The sequence below is a fragment of the Scomber scombrus genome, chromosome 3, assembly GCF_963691925.1.
Source record: "Scomber scombrus chromosome 3, fScoSco1.1, whole genome shotgun sequence".
Lineage (NCBI taxonomy): Eukaryota > Metazoa > Chordata > Actinopteri > Scombriformes > Scombridae > Scomber > Scomber scombrus.
The window spans coordinates 17,883,215-17,900,258 of record NC_084972.1 but is presented as its reverse complement, the minus strand read 5'-3'; the positions used below and the strand labels follow the sequence as shown (position 1 = coordinate 17,900,258).

Genomic DNA, 17,044 nt, shown 5'->3' with positions numbered 1-17,044 from the left:
TGACATAATGGATGATTATACTGCACAGCTGTAAAACAGATGGTGTTATGTAGTGTGTAGAGTGAATTTTGACTGTGCTATTTAAATGTTGAACATCCGTTTTTACCTCCAGTTTGTTTGCTATACTTACTTCCCTTTGTAAAACTCTGTAAAACATGTTGAGTAAAACTTGTGAAAACATCTTTGTGTTTTGTCAATTCTTTAAGTTCCACATTATAAGAATCTCATATCTCTAATTATTCTGTTTTTATTTCTTATACCACCAACATAAGTACATTGGCTGTTGTGACATTTATTAGTGTAATCCAGTCCAGTCCTCTTACATTTCTCTGGAATTTACAGCCCACTTTTGAAACTGAAATATTAATATGGACACCAGCACCAGTTTGATTGGAAATGTTGCTTATTTTTTCCCTTTAAGCTCCAATAAAATGCAACTACTTTCCCGCAGCATCTTGCATGTTTGCGACAGGGATTTAAACATCCACACTGCCACTGGGCCTGTGGCAGGGAGGCAGATGATTAAAGATGAATCACAGTGTAGAGGATTTGTGGATTCTCTTATCTATGGAGCTTACGTGTGAGAGGGACAAAGCCACTGAATTATGTCTTATGTTGCACACACAGCTCTCTGCTGGCAGCACTGCTGGAGGCAGATGACTGACAGACGCACAGATTTAAGAGGCTTATCCAAATGAAGGACAGTCACTGCCACCACCTCGGCTAGATGGCTGGAATATATTCACATGTATTGATGTTTACTTTTTTACTTACAGATCTGTAATGTTTCATCTGTTGCAAGACAGCAGCCAATATTATTTGTGTCTATTTAAAATAATAGATATGTATTTAGGTTTTATATATACACATATATATATGAATACTATGAAAGAAAAACATACGCATGTTTGTTGCATGTAAAGTATTTAAATACATATTCTATACACTTGTATTTATATACAAAAACACAGTTACACTTTATTACAGTTGAATTCTGCATCATTGGTATCCTCACTTGACTACATTCACCTGAATGTCCAAACACACATTTTAACACTGCTCTTATGGATATGTACAACCACATATTGAGTTATTGAAATGGTGGCAGGAGAGCCAACATCATTAGTATATGAGACTATTATCAAACATTTGAACAAGATCTAAAACTGGCAGCAAATCAATAAAAATGACAGTTGTAGCCAAATATTGGAGCTGGATATCTCTATGTTTGTTTCTTTGGGAGCTTTGTGCAGAAGAAAAATCATTCAAACATCAATCATTCCTGAACCTGTAACCTCTATCTGAAGGAAAGAGTCTTAGTTTCTGTTCACATCAGAACAGCTATTCCTCTGTCACCTCCAGGGCGGTGCTGACTGGTGGAGGGATCAGACCAGCAGCTGTTACTCTTCGCTCACTACTCAGGAAGTTGAAGGTTGCACATGCATTTGGCTGGAAAACAGTAGGGATGGAAAATAAATACACAGATGTCAATTATTTTTTACAGTCATCCAATGAGTAGATGCACTCTCTTTAGAGGGAATACTTTACCGTGTCTTGCACCTCTACAGCGATGCCTTTTTTCTTAAGCAGAGCCAACACTGAAGGGTTAATTCTTTCAACTCGTGCACCTGTGCCCAGCACAAGAATCTCTGCATAAGTCAGAAAATAAGACAAATTAAAGGCACCAGGATACAATCTTACCTTTAATAAGAAATGCCACAAATTGTTTTCATTTTTACCTATTCTTGGTTCAAGCATATGGAAAAGTGACACGCTTTCTTCTGTGATATCTTTATAACTGCCAACCTGCAGAGAAAATTATAACAATAAGAAACACATGTAGTTTCTAAACTACAAAAAAAGCAGCACACCAAAAACTTGTGAAGGTACTTTGGATATTTATCTTACATTCCACTGCAAGATAGCAGGAGGCAGCACAGCGCATGGCCCAAACACTCTGTTGCCATCGATGTTGAATCCTCGGGAACTGTAGCTGTTTATCATGACCCCACTGTCGGGCTCCTTCTGCATGACGGACACTGAGGTACGCTGGTACATCTCATCATCGCTGGGACCCAATCGATGACCACGAGACAGAAATGGGCTGGAACAAAACACAAGGAAACCTAGTTACAGCCAATACCTCATAAAGCATACATGACTGATGATTTGTTTTTATAGTTATTGTCATAATTGTTATTGTGAAAATTTCTCGGGACTTGAAAACCCTTAACTGTGCATTGACTGGACCCTCACTTTACAGTTCACAATAATCAGGCTGCACTGCAGAGCTGTTGCCATATGGCCCTGTTTAAAAGCCAAAAATCGAAAAGCCAAGCTACTGACAGGGCCGACAGCCAGAGGCTTAAGGCCTGCTTCTGCAGAACGGAGGCAGCCAAGGAACAAACATTTCTGCTTGCCCAGAGTCAGGACAAATTTTAGCACATTCTCATAGTTTATCTTTGTGACTTTTACAAAGACCTTGAGCAGGATCAGCAATCCTCTTTTTCAGTGAATTGCACCTTCTAATCAGCTGTTGTCTCATCAGCCCTTTTTTTTAGTGCATCACAGTCAGAGGAGGACTGCAGCGAACTGGCCTGAAGACAACGTGAATGTAACAAACAAGTCCACCAGATGGAGCAAGAGACGCTGATGGAAACAGCCTGAGCAAGGTTTGGTCCAAGAGAGAGGCTTTGATTTGTTTTAAAACCATGAATTAAGCTCAACCATGAACGTAAATCAACAGAGTAAAGACACGCTCACATTACAATATAAGTCTCAAGTTTAGTTTTAAACACATGTGAACTGGATGCTGCTGGATTAAATATCAGATACCCTCATGTAAAAATAATCTATAAAAAATAATGCAGCATAACATATAAATCCATGTAATTAACAGACAGAAAGGATGACTTATTTTAATGTTTTAACTGCTACTGTCTCTACACAAATTATGATGAATTTCAACAAACAAGTGAAGAGGAAAAACTGAAATGAAAGATTTTCACACTGAGTAGAATATCACCCACTCTCTGAAAATAATGAAAATGACATCACAGAGATCCTAACACATTTTAAAGTCAGGTGGAGAGGTCAGGTAACTTTGTGCTTGATCTCTTAAAGAAGTAAGTGTTTTGCCATTTAAGTGTGGTCTCTAAATGTATTATAAATTATATTTCAAGTGTGTTCTTTAACTTTAATTTATTTATTAACATTTAAACCAACATTTAAATTAAAAGGTGTGATCATTAAATCATGCTTCTCAAATGAGAGTATTCACTTATATTCATTTTTTTTTTTTTTTTTTTAAATATATGACTTTAAATTAAATACTGGTTTGATATAGACAACACAAGCAGTGACAAGATGTGTGGCGTTCTTTAATTATTTTCTAAACTTAAAGGATAATAATAGTGTGATGAATGAAGAATACAAATAACTGTTAGTTGCAGGTTTAATGATGAGGCAGTTATGACTCACAATAATCAACAGAAAATTACTGTGAGTTTGTCATTTTTTTCTTGTAATAATGGTATTAAAAGCATTTATAGTTTTAGTCTGCAATAAAACGTGACAAAAACATATGATAAAATGTTTCATAACAACATGACTTTCAGGCTTTACACAGAGGGGGGAAATATCGGACAGTTATTTAATCGGCCTGAGTTTAATTTTTCAGCCAAAGTTAATCATAAAGCCTTAAAATAAAAAAACTACGTTACCTTGAGAAAGCAGGTGCTGCCCTGGAAGAGAAAATGAGGCCCTGTGTGGATCTCTGAAGGAGGACTCTGGCACACATAACACCGGCCATGTTGACAGCAGGGGGAAGGAAATCTGTGTAACACCAGACTGCCGTTTCCGGTGTTGTATGAAGCAAAATCGAGCGGTAAAAAGCTTTAAGCTGAAGATATTTATGTTTATGTTATAATATGAATATTTTACATCAATATAGCATATACTATCTCACAGAATAGCTGTCACTACTGCACATGTTTTAATAGTTGTATATTTACCTTATTGTATATATTGTCTTATTTTGTTTTTTAAGCTATTTTTATTTAAGCTATATTTAGGGGGGAAAAGTGTGCATATGGCTTTCAAATCATTTGTTTAGATGCAGTTGGAGTGGATGGAGGCTTTAAAACATTTCTGCATTTACCTTTAATTAATCACAGTATACTCATTAACTGTATGTGCTATAACAAGCTTGTTCACAGTCAGTCACCATTTTAAATTTGACTGGAGTTCGCACTGTAAACAGAAGTTGTGTTATAAATACAATGGTAATCTTAATTATTAATTATAATATATAACATATAATATAATAAACCTACAGTTGGTCAAAGTGCAATACTGTAGTCATACAATGTTGTTTGCTCACATGTGCTGTACTAAAATGAGACTAAATGGGCCTTTGTAGAGTTGTTCATGTCATCATAAAGGACTTAAGTGCAGTTGTTCAGTGAGCAATAATTATCCTTTTACATTTTTAATGGAGTTTACAGTAAACAGATTCTGAGTTATGAAAAAAAATGGACTAAAAGGGTCTTCACAGGAATGCAATTATATAACTATTATTCACACACTTATGTCATCATAAGCTTATATTCAGTTATCTGGATACCACTGAGAATTTAATGGCATTTTTACTTTATACAATAAACATAAATACATATATCCACTGAATTGGTTATAAAGTTTTCAATATTGAAATTAAACAGAGAATTTTATATGTATTTTTTTCATATCTCTCTAATTTAAGGGATCAAGGGTCATTATGGACTCTGCCTTTGATTAAAGTGTCTGGGGGCGTGTTGCGTTCAGGGAGCAGCAGCGCCCCTCTGCGGCGTTCACGGGCAGCACCCAGGTCAGGTGATCCGGGTTACATTGTAAATAGACAGCAGCGAGCCGCCGGGGCCATGCCTTCTTAGCCTCTTTAAACCACCTCCAACAGAGCACGTCTTTCCCCTCGGAGACTCTCTATCTTCAGACAGCGGCTGTCCGTCTGTTTCGGGTCATTTTAAGTGTCATTACAGCATGTACCGCTCTCTGTACGCCTTCAGATCCGCGGAGCCTAACTCGCTGCACTTCGCGGCCGGAGAAAGCTTCTTAATCCTGGAGAGGAGCAACAAACACTGGTGGCTGGGGTCCCGCTGCAGCTCGGGGGAAACCGGCTACATCCCCGCTTCATACATCGAAAAAATCCAGGTAAACACCACTTTCTGACTCAGCTGGTTGTCTGTTTTTTTTCTCTCAATGAACATAAACGATGAATGTGTCGCATCATGAAGTAAACTGAGACAGTGAGTGCGTAGTAAGGGTTGAATTGATGGGATAGACAGAGACAGTTCCCCCTGTAACTGTACATATGTGCTGCATTGCAGGCCGTTTTGAAGCTGGCTGCTGAATATTGTCAGGGATGGAAGAAAAATGCATGCTTGCAGAGGAACCCATGAATTATTGGAAGGGTTGCATTATGTAGGGACATGGCCTTCTGCACTGCAGCTGCTCACTGCGACAGAGATGACAGGACAGGATGGGACAGAAAGACAGTAAACCATTATTTCTGCTCAAATGAGAACCATCTGCTCCTGTGTCTATTTCTTTATTCTGTTATTAAGAGTCATTACCAACCAGCCTTTCCTTGTTTCATAGGAGCTGCTCCTTTTTACACAGCTTTTGATTTCCTCCCAGTCAAACCCACATGTTCTCCACACTGAGCTGACTTCTTCTAAGAACTAGGCTCTCAGTGAACTAGTTGGAGCATGCATTTTCCCTAAATCGCAGGCTGACAGGATAGGAATGCTCTCTCTCTCTTGTTAATGACATTGACTGTGAAGGTTTAATGAGGCTGAGTCTGAGGCCTCACTCGGCACGTGCGACTCTGGTTAAAAGCCTGTTTTTGTTAGATAACTGGCCTAGTTTTGTCTTTTTTTTTTTTTTTTCTGCCTCAAGTCAAACATGTCCCCAAGCCACACTTTAGTTTAAAGTTTAATAATTATGCATGCTGCCATGTGGATGAATATTTAATTTGTTCATCTCCTCATTTAGTTTTTTCCCCCCTCTCTGTCCGCCAGGCTCCAGAGCAGGATGAGGTGTTGCAGTCTATCGACAGAGCAATTGAAGGCATCCACAATGTGGCCTTAAAAAATGGAGGCAAATACAATCTGGAGCAGCGAGATGTTCTACAGTGAGTGGAAAGAAACCACATAACCATTTGTGAAATAGTCAGATAGTGACTCGATATTGTACTGCATATGAATCCTTGATCCCTGACTGTTACAGGAAGCTGATCCATCACAGAAAGGAGACACTTGCCCGACGGAGTTCCTCTTCCTCCGGTCATAAACAAGGCCTCCCATCATCCAGCAGTGACATATCTCTCAGTCAGACCCCCCCTCCACCCAATGGCCTTAACCGAGACTATGGACGACAGGGAAGCGTGCCAATATCAGGAAGCATGGACAATATGCAATCAGAACCGGGGTTTTATCAGGTAACACAGTCACACAGTGCACACACACACACACACACACACACACACGCAATATGAAACCAAACTGCTAATTTTAATTTTTGTGACTCATACCTTCATGACCGGATTAACACCCCCCCCATACCTGATGTTAGTGTGTGTCTGCTGTCTCCTACTGGTCCCATTAAGTACAGAGCACACAGTAATACTAAGCACCTCTTCATTCACACTACTGGTCATACTCCAAATGTGTTAATTGAAATCGATTTTACTTTAAATGTTATTGTCCACTACTAATCAAATCTGCAGGTTTTTTTCCATACGAGACGTCATGATCTGATTCGATCATGATCAGACTTGGTCTCTGTTTTTCAGTTTAGGTTCTCCTTTCAGTCTGTCTGCATTTGTACTATTATCACTTGAAGCTGGACAAACCAATAATCCTTTACTTTTTTCTTAAAAACCCAGTGTGGGAAATTCATTTACTTTTCTCAACCAGTCATGCAGCCTTCTTGAGTTTTTTTTCAGCTCTATTTCCATGTTGCTATTTTGGGTCTTACATAATGCACATTTTTCCCTATTTTTATTCCAGTTTACCGTCTCAACATACGTGTCAGTTTTTCCATTAGGAAGATTTCTTCAACAGTTGCCAGCCAGTAGTCTTTATCTTCCCTCTTTTTTTATTGTAATAAGTGTTTTTACTTATTATTAACAATATCTTAACCAAGTTACCATACCACTTACAGGGACTTTATATGCAAGTATATGTTGTAAGGTTCTACATACATTTCCCAAGACAGTTATTTACTGACATTTCCAGAAAATATGTGAGTGATTAACATCAAACGATCCACGTATGTGGCTTCTCTGTAACTTTGCTTTTCTTTTAGCTATCTATCTAATTTGAATTGTGTCAGTCCCAGCGTGTTGTGTTCAGGTGTTACGAATGACTCAGGTTGGTGGGAGGTGTGTCCTCAGCAGGTAGTTTATTACTGTGAGAATAATGAATATACTCATAATTTGCCTTGTACCAAATTGTAATACCATTTATTTTTTCTTATAAACACAAATATGTTGATATACAAACTCAAATTTCTATGAATTAAAACAAGCTTTCAGGTACCTCTGCTGTACATGATAACTTCATTATTTGCACAGAGGCCAACCTGTTCTCCTGTGCTGTTATGACACTCCTTTCCCCAAGGTTTTCTGTGTGCCAATTACTCTGTGGGAACTTTGATTAAACAAACTTATGTGGGAATTTGCATCACATGAGTCCAATATAAACTCAAATGTGAAACTCTTAAAACTAGATTTTTTTTTTTTAAAGGCAACAATGCCAGACTTGCTTTTGTTGATCTTCTGCTGCTCTGTAAGAAATGTGCTATTAATCAAATCAGTAAGAATCATTGACACAATAGTGGACCTCAGGCTTTTCGGGGCCTCTGTGAGTCTGGGACCTAGGGGTTATTTGTCGACTTTGCCCAGTTGGTATTCCAGTCTTGCCTGTGTCTCCTCCTGCAGGTGCCTCCTCAGCCTCGACGTGCGGCTCCGATCACACCTCCTCCACCTGAGAAACAGCGAAACAGCCGGCGTCCAGGTGAGCGAGCAGCAGCATGGACTGTTATTCCCCCGCTCATTCATTACGACCATGTTACAGCGTTACTGTAGACGTTGTTTTGCTGATGCTACCTGCTGCAGCTCTACACTTCACAAACATACTCTATTCTTAGTCAGGCCATTCCTCTTCTCTCTTCTCTCTGTAACTGGAGCTATCTCTCTCTCCCCCTCTCTCTCTCTCTCTGTCTGTCTCAGCAGAGCCGGGGGTCCCCTCCAGAGTGTCCTCTCTTCCTCCGTCCCCCGGCCCCTCCCTCTCTATCAGCACCACCTCCTTAGAATCAGGTTCCTCCCACTCACCAGTCTCCTCTGACGTCAGTCTGCCAAGTGTTTCCAGCACCCCCCCTCCCCCCGTGCCATCCCGTGTGAAGCCCACTGCACTGCCCCAAGACGGGGTGCCCTCTGAATCCCCTCCTCAAACAGCTCCTGTGAAAAAGGGCCCGGCTCCACCGCCTCCACAGCTCCACACCCCCACTTTACAGCTCGCTTTAGAGGAGCAGCCAGAGAGTGAATGGCCCATTGCCCCCCCTTCTGTTGCTGAAAGCCCTCCTGGCAGCCCCACTACCTCCGAGCCAGTTCCCATGACTATTGGGGCCGAATTGATTGAGCTGGTACGGAAGAACACAGGCTTGAGTTATGGGCTGTCGCGGGTCGCCGTGGGTGTGGTGGTCGGCCATCTGCAGACCGCCTTACCTCAAGCCTCCTCTGCGTTGGAGCAAGTTCTCCTCTCGCTGGTGGAGAGCAAGGTCAGATTTGTTTTCATCACTTCATGTGGATTCAGCATCCTGGACCCATGCCAGCTAAAAGGAGAATACCGTTGTCTAGAGTTACAGCTCAGTCTGCATTTAGCTGACATTTCTCACAGTCATTTTGAAACAAGGGGGTCAGTACACTTAATTCACTCATTTCCTGTTTCTAAATGCCACATCTGCAGTGTCAAACCAAGCTTGAAATGAACTTATCAGTGTTTCCTGCAAGACATTTCTGTTCTTCTTCTTCTTCTGATGAGTGTAAGGTAGTGGGCAGTGAGTCATGAAAACGAGTGTGGGTGAACAGTTTCATCTGCATCCTGTGTTTTATAATCCTTAAATGCTCTGCTTGGTTTAGTTAGACGCTTCTTCAGTTTACTTGTAGACATGAAACACTCTTATCAAAATGATCATACAACAAAGTTTTAAACAAAAAAAAAGAGGGGTGTGGCTCGGCTAATTTGCAAGCCTGCATACAGTATTTTAATGCTTTTAAAATGAATGACAAAGAATAGCAGAGCATCCAAGATGGTAGACACAAACCTTAAAAACACCAGTATTATCCTTTTTAAATCTGCTTAAATTGAAATTTTTTCATGTTAACAGTGGATACAATTTAAGAATAGGCTTAAAAATGTGAACCTATCTCTTTATCCTTTTTCAAGTTTTTAGCACGCATTTCTCACCTAATATGTCTAACTAGCATTTTTGTAAAGAGCAGATCCCTATGCCACCAGTATGGACGGCAGCACCGAGTACAGTGACCAAAAGCTGTGTATGTCCATGTACATAAGGGCATGTCAGTATTAAGTGTTTTAAGATAGATTTGGAAGAATCTGAACCTACAGTATGCGTACAGTATATTAACACAGAGAGTGTCTGCGGTCCCCTTTCATCTATTTTTAGCATCTTTCACATCAATTTTGTCTTTCAGTTTGCAGCTTTACAGTTTCAGTTTTCTCTCACCAGCTAGTTGTAGCCAAGCAATCTACTAATGCAGATTTAAAAATGTATTAATGAGAGAAATGTTAAATTTGAGCAAAAACTATAAGCTCACACCTCCCTTGAAAGTCTAAATTAAATTTAAAATGCTTGTGGTTGGGAATGGAAGTAATGTATAACAATTTTTGCACACTTATAAAATATATTTGCACTTGATGAGCTGTAACTGTGATTGTACTAATTAGTATTTCATGTTGCTAAAGAGCTATGTCTGGTCCTGGTGTCTCTTGTCTCTGTAGGATTTGGGAGGAGCGTTGCCGCAGGGGCAGGTGTGTCATGATGAACAGCGTCTGGAGGTGATCTTCAGCGACCTCGTCCGTCACCGTGACGACTCCCAGCAACGGAGCTGGGCGCTTCACGAGGACCAGGCTCTCATTTCCTGCTATCTGGAGGAACTGCTTAAGATATTGGTACGATGCAGCTAGCTTTAACTCACTGCGAGGTGTCTGTCCTCTGATGTATTCAGTGTGTTAGAAGGCTTGTATCATCCTGTATCACACAGAAAGACGGATTTCATAAATATGCTTGCACTGGGTGATAAGCCAAGAGGACTTAATGACATCAACACACAACTGAGTAACTGAGATTATGCTTCAGATAATTCATAGGTCAGTATTAGGTCACTGATTGTCACAACAGCTCTTGTGATCCAACATGAGTCATTATGTATTAAAAGTCTCTGAAAAAAAGAGGAAAAACTGGAGGATTTGGGTTGTTTCCATGGTGACATCGCTGAATTATCGTTTATGATATTATCAGAAGTTTCCTCTCTGGATGAATCTGGGATCTGTCCACAGGACCCACCCAGATCCTCCTCTAAATACCAAACATGTTTGATAGGATCAGACTGGCTCAGGCAAGTTTACAAATCCAACAGTGTGCTTAAAGACTGAATCAGTAAACTCCTCAGCCTGCCAAATATTCTTTGTTGGCAGTTCCTCCCGACCAAACCTCAGATCATGGCTGGGATGTCCAGATGAGCTGTTAATGGGCTCCGTAATCCTCTTGTGGGTCCAGAGACCACAGCTGAATATGCAGTTACGTAGTTATGAAGTTAATACTGTGTATCTTTGCTGTTTGTTTTGTCAGACTGATGCAGATCCAGAGGTGTGCAAGAAGATGTGCAAGGCCAACGACTGTGACAATGTGCTTTCTCTGGTTTCATATTATCAGATGGTAAGACATCATAACAACTAAGTATGTCATTTTTAAGATACTTAGCTAAAAATTAATTTGTGCTTTAAGATAAATAATAACTCAACCGAGTTTGTGTGAGTAGATTTGTTTCTGTTCATATAATTAAGTTTAATTAACAGTGATATTCACTTATTTATATTGTTGGTGACGTACTCTTCTAGCCAAAGCTTCCTGCAGTTTTTAGTCTAGATGATGTTGAACTTTTCTTTGTCATTACACTGATAGTTTGTGGATGTTATGGCTAATTGTTGATGTCATGTGACCCTACAGGAGCATCGTGTGTCATTGCGGCTGCCGCTGCTCAAGGTGTTCGGGGCGATGTGCAGCCTGGACGCTGCTCTCATCTCCACCCTCCTCAACTCCATCCTCACCATGGAGCTGGCCAGAGATTTACAGAATGACACACAAGGTGAAAACATCTTCTTTTCACTGCCTCCTTTGCCCCCCCCCCTCATTATTCATGAATGATTCCTAAGTCAAATGTATGTATAATTAATACATAACTCCAGTTTTACTTGTGTTTTTCTTTCCTCAGAGCACCAGAAGATGTGTTACACAGCTTTGGTACTTACTATGATATTCTCAATGGGCGAACAGGTGCCATACCATCACTATGGTAAGAGATATGCTGATAATACTGCATTGGTCTGACTGTAAGACCTTTTCCAACAGCTGTTTTTGGAAATATATATTAATCCCAGGAAAAGATAGTCCTCATCCTTTTTAAGTCTTTTCTTTTGCAAAAGTGAAATACTTCCTTTAAGCAGAATATAAATCCCACATTTGTGTATCTTTATCAGTCACATACTCACACCCTCTCCTGTCAGGCTTTTGGAAGTGTTGACATCTTTTTGTCGCCTGTAGTTACCATATTTCAGCCTCCCTTTTTGTTTCTGTTTGAGCTTGATCATCTGTGACAGCAGTAAGTCTTGGCTGATTCAGTCCTCGCTGTGTTTCAACAGTGAAGATGTCGTGTTCACTCGAGCCTTCAGAAACTCCTGCAGGCTTATATTCATGCTATTACATTGTATGATTCTTCCATCATATAAAAACATGTGTGTTGCATACGCGCATGTATACTGTATCGTTTTATAGGGTTAGGCACACATAAAAAGGAGGGTGAGAAATGTTGATTCTTCTAAAATAGTGAAAAACAAGTTTGTGTTTAACTTCATGATAATACGTTTTCCTTCTCATCTTATTATAAAAGATGTCTGACATGCATGCATTAAAAGGATCATGCGTGCTGTGAATAAGACATAATAAGACATAATCCCCTCTGCTTTCAGAACACTTGAATGCTGACTTTGTTCAGTTCCTGCTGGGTGTGGTGGAGGACGGACTTCCCTCTGATACCACTGAGCAGCTGCCTGACATCTTCCTGAACCTCCTGCTGGCCTTTAACCTGCACCACACAGGTGAGAGCAGCCTGAATAGGCCTCGTGCATGAATGTTTACTTCATTTTCTCTCATATTTGTTCTTGCACAAAGCAATGCTATGGGGATTCAACAAACTTTCTTTACTGCCTGAACTTGTTGCCATATAAGATTCCATGTTCCGCTTTGTTTATGGGCGACTTTCATTCACAAAGCATTCCCAAAGAGTAAAAACTTCAGCTTTAAGCCCTGCTTTCAGAAATCTGAAGACAAACACTGAACTAATTCGACAACATGAATGATGGCTCTATTTCATTGAGGTTGAGCAATTCTGCGGCCCTGTGCTTTTTACTATTACAAGTCAAGATGTTTGCCTAAAATTGTCTATGAGCAAAGTTTTTAAAGAGTTTTCATCTTTTTATAAAAAATACATTTTTGTGCTGCATGTATGTGTCACCCAGCACCCAGTAACAACGTCATCATGGAGGAGCTGAAGAAGAAAAATGTCAAAAATCTGTCAGAGAAAGTTCTGTTGCTTCTGAACAGAGGCGGTAAAATACTTTATTAATTTCACATTTTTCACATCCATCCTCAGAGTACTCTCACTTTTACATCATTATTCACTTTTTCTCCTCTCCTCTCCAGACGACCCTGTGTGTATGTTCAAACACACCCCGCCTGCACCGCACTCAGTGCTCAAGTTTCTGCAGGATGTTTTCGCCGGCCAAGACACCGCTGATCTCTTCTACCGCACTGACATGATGGTGATGATTGACATTGCTGTTCGGCAAATATCTGACCTTTCACCTGGCGACAAGGTGAGACCTGGACACGTTGCTCAGCCTTTAAAGGAACAGTTTGACATGTTTTGGAAACACACCTTTATTGCTTTTGTGTTGCCAGTTAAGATAAAAGGTTCAATACCACTCATGTCTCTCCATTAAATATGAAGCTGGAGTGAGCAGCTAGTTAGCTTAGTACAAATACCGGGAAACAGTTGGACTGATTTTGAAAACATCTGCTTACCAACACCTCTAAAGATCACTAATTAAAGTGTAAAATCGACAAGTTGTGACTCTGCATCTTTTGGCCAGGACCAGTGCCTACTGGACAGATAATAGAGACATACTAATCTTCTCATCTAACTCTCGCCAAGAAAACCAATAACTGTATTTCCCCAAATGTCAATGACGTCTGCTATATCGACAGTTTGTTATCTTGCCTGACTTTAACCTCCTCTCCCTCTCTTCCCTCTCCCCCATGTTAAGCTGCGGATGGAGTATCTCTCCCTTATGCACTCCATAATGCGTTCGACGGACTACCTGGAGCACCAGCACCGGCTCTCTGACCTGCAGGGGGCCCTGCAGAGGATTCTCAGGGAGGAGGATGATGCAGGAGAGGATGAAGGGAGCGCCACAGCAAAACAGATGGATAAGCTAATTGTACAGCAGATCTACAAGGAGTTCCCACAGATCTGCGAGAAACAAGAATAACCATATCAGTATCATGCTCACACACTGTAGTCTGCTCCCTTCGACTGCAGGGAGGTACAGTAAAGCTCGAAAAGAGGAGGAACTGACATTTTACAGGGTGCCCTGTATTCTGTGCCAGCCTACGCTGAAAGAAGCAAATCAGTTTTGCCAGTATTTTCTTGGACTCTGTGGCTGCAGCATGCATGTGATGTTGATTTTTTTTTTAAAGAGATCCCAGCTTTTCCCTTCTCAAATTATATTTTCATCTGAAAAAGGAGTGGAAAGTTCTTTGGTGTGTGTTTTAAGAAGGGAAAAAATATGACAAATGTATAAAGGTTTAGTCATACCAGGAGGAAACAGCCAAAATAGAGGCCAAGAGGTGGTGCTGTTCTCACAGTGAATTATTAGCAATCATTTCCTTAAATAAACCATTCAACTACGTGTATGTGCTCAAAGTATGGTGAAATTGAAGCGACAGCAACCACAACTGAACCTTATTTTAACCAAAATTACTTTAACCAACTTAATTTTAGAGAAAATTTAAAGTTTGTGACAAAAATGCAAATTTGTAGTTACACTACAGATGCCATTATTTGAAGTGTTGTGAGAATACTTTATATGCTTCCCTTTCAGTGGGACCAAACTACTGTGTGTTACTGAGAGCATTATTTTCTTTATAAAACTGACTTCCTCTTTCATTTATCCTGTCATGCATCATAATTAAAAATTCTCGAGTAGGACGAGTTAAACTTAATTACTATTAGTGACAAAAACACTCTGACTCATGTGTTATCATTACTAAGCTTTTAGCTGAGTAACTCGCTGCTACATATAGAGTCTCTCCTGTGGCCCCGTCTGCAGTTTTCTCAGTCTGGTACTTAAGTCTTTACTGCTTTTCAAATTCTCTGTACTTAAATATGCAAATCTCCTCAAGCATCACAAGTGAAGAGTTTCTGTCTGTATGCTGCATTCAAACTAACTGTGCTGCAATGAGGCTTATAACAACTCGTGATATTGCTGTAATATGCTGAGTCTTAGCTGATGTGAGCTGTGGCCTCGAGGAGTGAGACGTTCTGCAGTTTAATATCTGAGATAAAACAGTCAGTGTTATTGATTTCCAGTTATGATCTAATGGTCCTACTGAAAAATCATGACGTGAGAGGAAGGATGGGGCATTTATTTAATCTCCTCGTGGTCTAATCCTTTAACAGCAAAATATACCTTTCCTTGACTTTTACTCATCGTGTAGTGATTGATGTTGTTCTCCCATCTTACACTTTTACTGACCTGTTTTTGTTCTCTGCGGCATGGAAACATGTTTTCTGAGAAGGTAGAAACAATCCGGAAGAGATATCCGTTTTCATTTGGTGTCCAAACATCCGTTCAGTCATTAATTTGTGTTTCTGTTTACAACGTGTGTGAGAGAGAGGTTCACATCCCTCCTTTCCATGATTAACATTGTCTGCAAAAGTGCTACGACTGTGTTAAAATGAAACTAATAAAGCTATATTTTAACAGTGGAAGTGGTTGGGTTGGTTATTAAGATATTTTAGATAAAGTGTGATAAAAACGTTAATTCAAAACTGTGGGAAAACATATAGTTTACGGTTTATTCATTCAGAGCACAAAACAACAAACAGGAGTCGGATTTTACCAGGAAAACAGTCATTTGTGTCTAAAAAGGCAACTAAATGGAAAGTTTGACTGTCAGAAGATGTGTGTTCAGCATGTCCAAAGTTTAATATAAAAAACAAACAATTTTAGTCATAAGCCTGAACTTTATATGCTCTGTTTCCCCTCTTATTTTGACTTTTTATTAATGGACTTTTTGCTTTTTTCCGATTTACATGATTGTTTTTTAATTAGATTTTTCGTTTGTGTGGGGGAAAACAATTATGAATTAGGACACAGCTGAAAGGTAAATTGAAGATTATTTGAGAAATTTTGATTTAAATGTGATACTTTTCTCTTTTTCTTCTGATTTATATAGAGCTGCAACAATCAATGTATTGATTTCAAAGTCTTTTTTGGTGTGTCATTTTAAAAAAGAATAATATTTCCATATTTTCTGATTCCAGCTTAAAAAATATGAATATTTTTGTAAGGATGCCTCCCGGACGCATCCCTGGTGAGGTGTTCAGGGCACGTCCCACCGGTAAGAGACCCCGGGGAAGACCCAGGACACGCTGGAGAGACTATTGGCGCTTTTCCACTACACCGTTCCAGCACGACTCGCCTCGCCTCGACTCGCCTCGGTTCTTTTTGCGTTTCCACTATGGAAAGTACCTGGTACCTGGTCCTTTTTTAGTACCTGCTCTGGTGAGGTTCCAAGCGAGCCAGGCCGGTACTAAAATGTGACGTCGACACACTGCTGGCCGCTGATTGGTAGTTCACACATAATAATCAAACCCGGCATTTTTAAATACCGGCAGCAGCGTTACAACCATACGGCTCAATTTTCTTGCTTTGTGTGTGACAAAAAGCCAAATACAGCAGCATGTATACCACTGCCTCAATGTCCTCCATTGTTTATGTGTTTTGTGTCGCGTATAAAACGAAGTCACGGCAGTTTCGCGGAGCCGTGCTATGACGACCCCGCCCACGTTGAGTAGGTACTTTTTTGTAATGGAAAAGGAACCGTGCCGAGTCGAGGCGAGGCGAGTCGTGCTGAAACTGTGTAGTGGAAAAGCGCCATATGTCTCTCGGCTGGCCTGGGAACGCCTCGGGATCCCCCGGGAAGAGCTGGACGAAGTGTCTGGGGAGAGGGAAGTCTGGGTTTCCCTGCTTAGGCTGCTGCCCCCGCGACCCGACCCCGGATAAAGCGGCAAGAAGATGACTGACTGACTGATAGACCAATTTTTAGACTATTTGATAAATCAAGAAAATAATCAATGGATTATTGATAATGAAAATAATCGTTAGTTACAGCTCTAATTGTACATGTATGTCATATTAACATTATATATATTTTGCATTATATATGACACTGTTACACCCATGTTTCCCATGCTTCTAAATATAAATATACACCAATAAATAAAACAACAAAAACAACTTAAACACAACTGATGTAAATACTGTATCATTTATTTTTTGGAATCCACAGAAGAAGAAAAAAGAGACAAAAATAAGAAAACATGTACACTACACACACA

At 40.1% G+C, this 17,044-nt stretch overlaps 2 protein-coding genes across 2 annotated transcripts; one reads left to right on the top strand and one right to left on the bottom strand.

Moving 5' to 3' along the window:
* Window positions 1-930: 930 nt before the first annotated feature.
* On the bottom strand, window positions 931-3,823 carry ndufaf3 (NADH:ubiquinone oxidoreductase complex assembly factor). The gene is made up of 5 exons (XM_062416179.1): window positions 3,723-3,823; window positions 1,909-2,104; window positions 1,740-1,806; window positions 1,549-1,649; window positions 931-1,449 (listed from the first exon to the last, which is right to left on the bottom strand). The coding sequence occupies exons 1-5, from the start codon at window positions 3,809-3,811 to the stop codon at window positions 1,342-1,344; spliced, it is 561 nt and encodes a 186-aa protein (XP_062272163.1). The 5' UTR covers window positions 3,812-3,823; the 3' UTR covers window positions 931-1,341.
* A 1,105-nt stretch (window positions 3,824-4,928) lies between these two features.
* On the top strand, window positions 4,929-15,388 carry LOC133978211 (NCK-interacting protein with SH3 domain-like). Its single transcript, XM_062416600.1, has 13 exons — window positions 4,929-5,208; window positions 6,078-6,190; window positions 6,286-6,496; window positions 8,000-8,075; window positions 8,294-8,838; window positions 10,083-10,253; window positions 10,933-11,019; window positions 11,311-11,449; window positions 11,576-11,656; window positions 12,330-12,458; window positions 12,879-12,968; window positions 13,063-13,235; window positions 13,686-15,388. Exons 1-13 carry the CDS (start codon window positions 5,038-5,040, stop codon window positions 13,908-13,910), a joined length of 2,211 nt encoding a protein of 736 aa, XP_062272584.1. The 5' UTR covers window positions 4,929-5,037; the 3' UTR covers window positions 13,911-15,388.
* The last annotated feature ends 1,656 nt before the right edge of the window (window positions 15,389-17,044 follow it).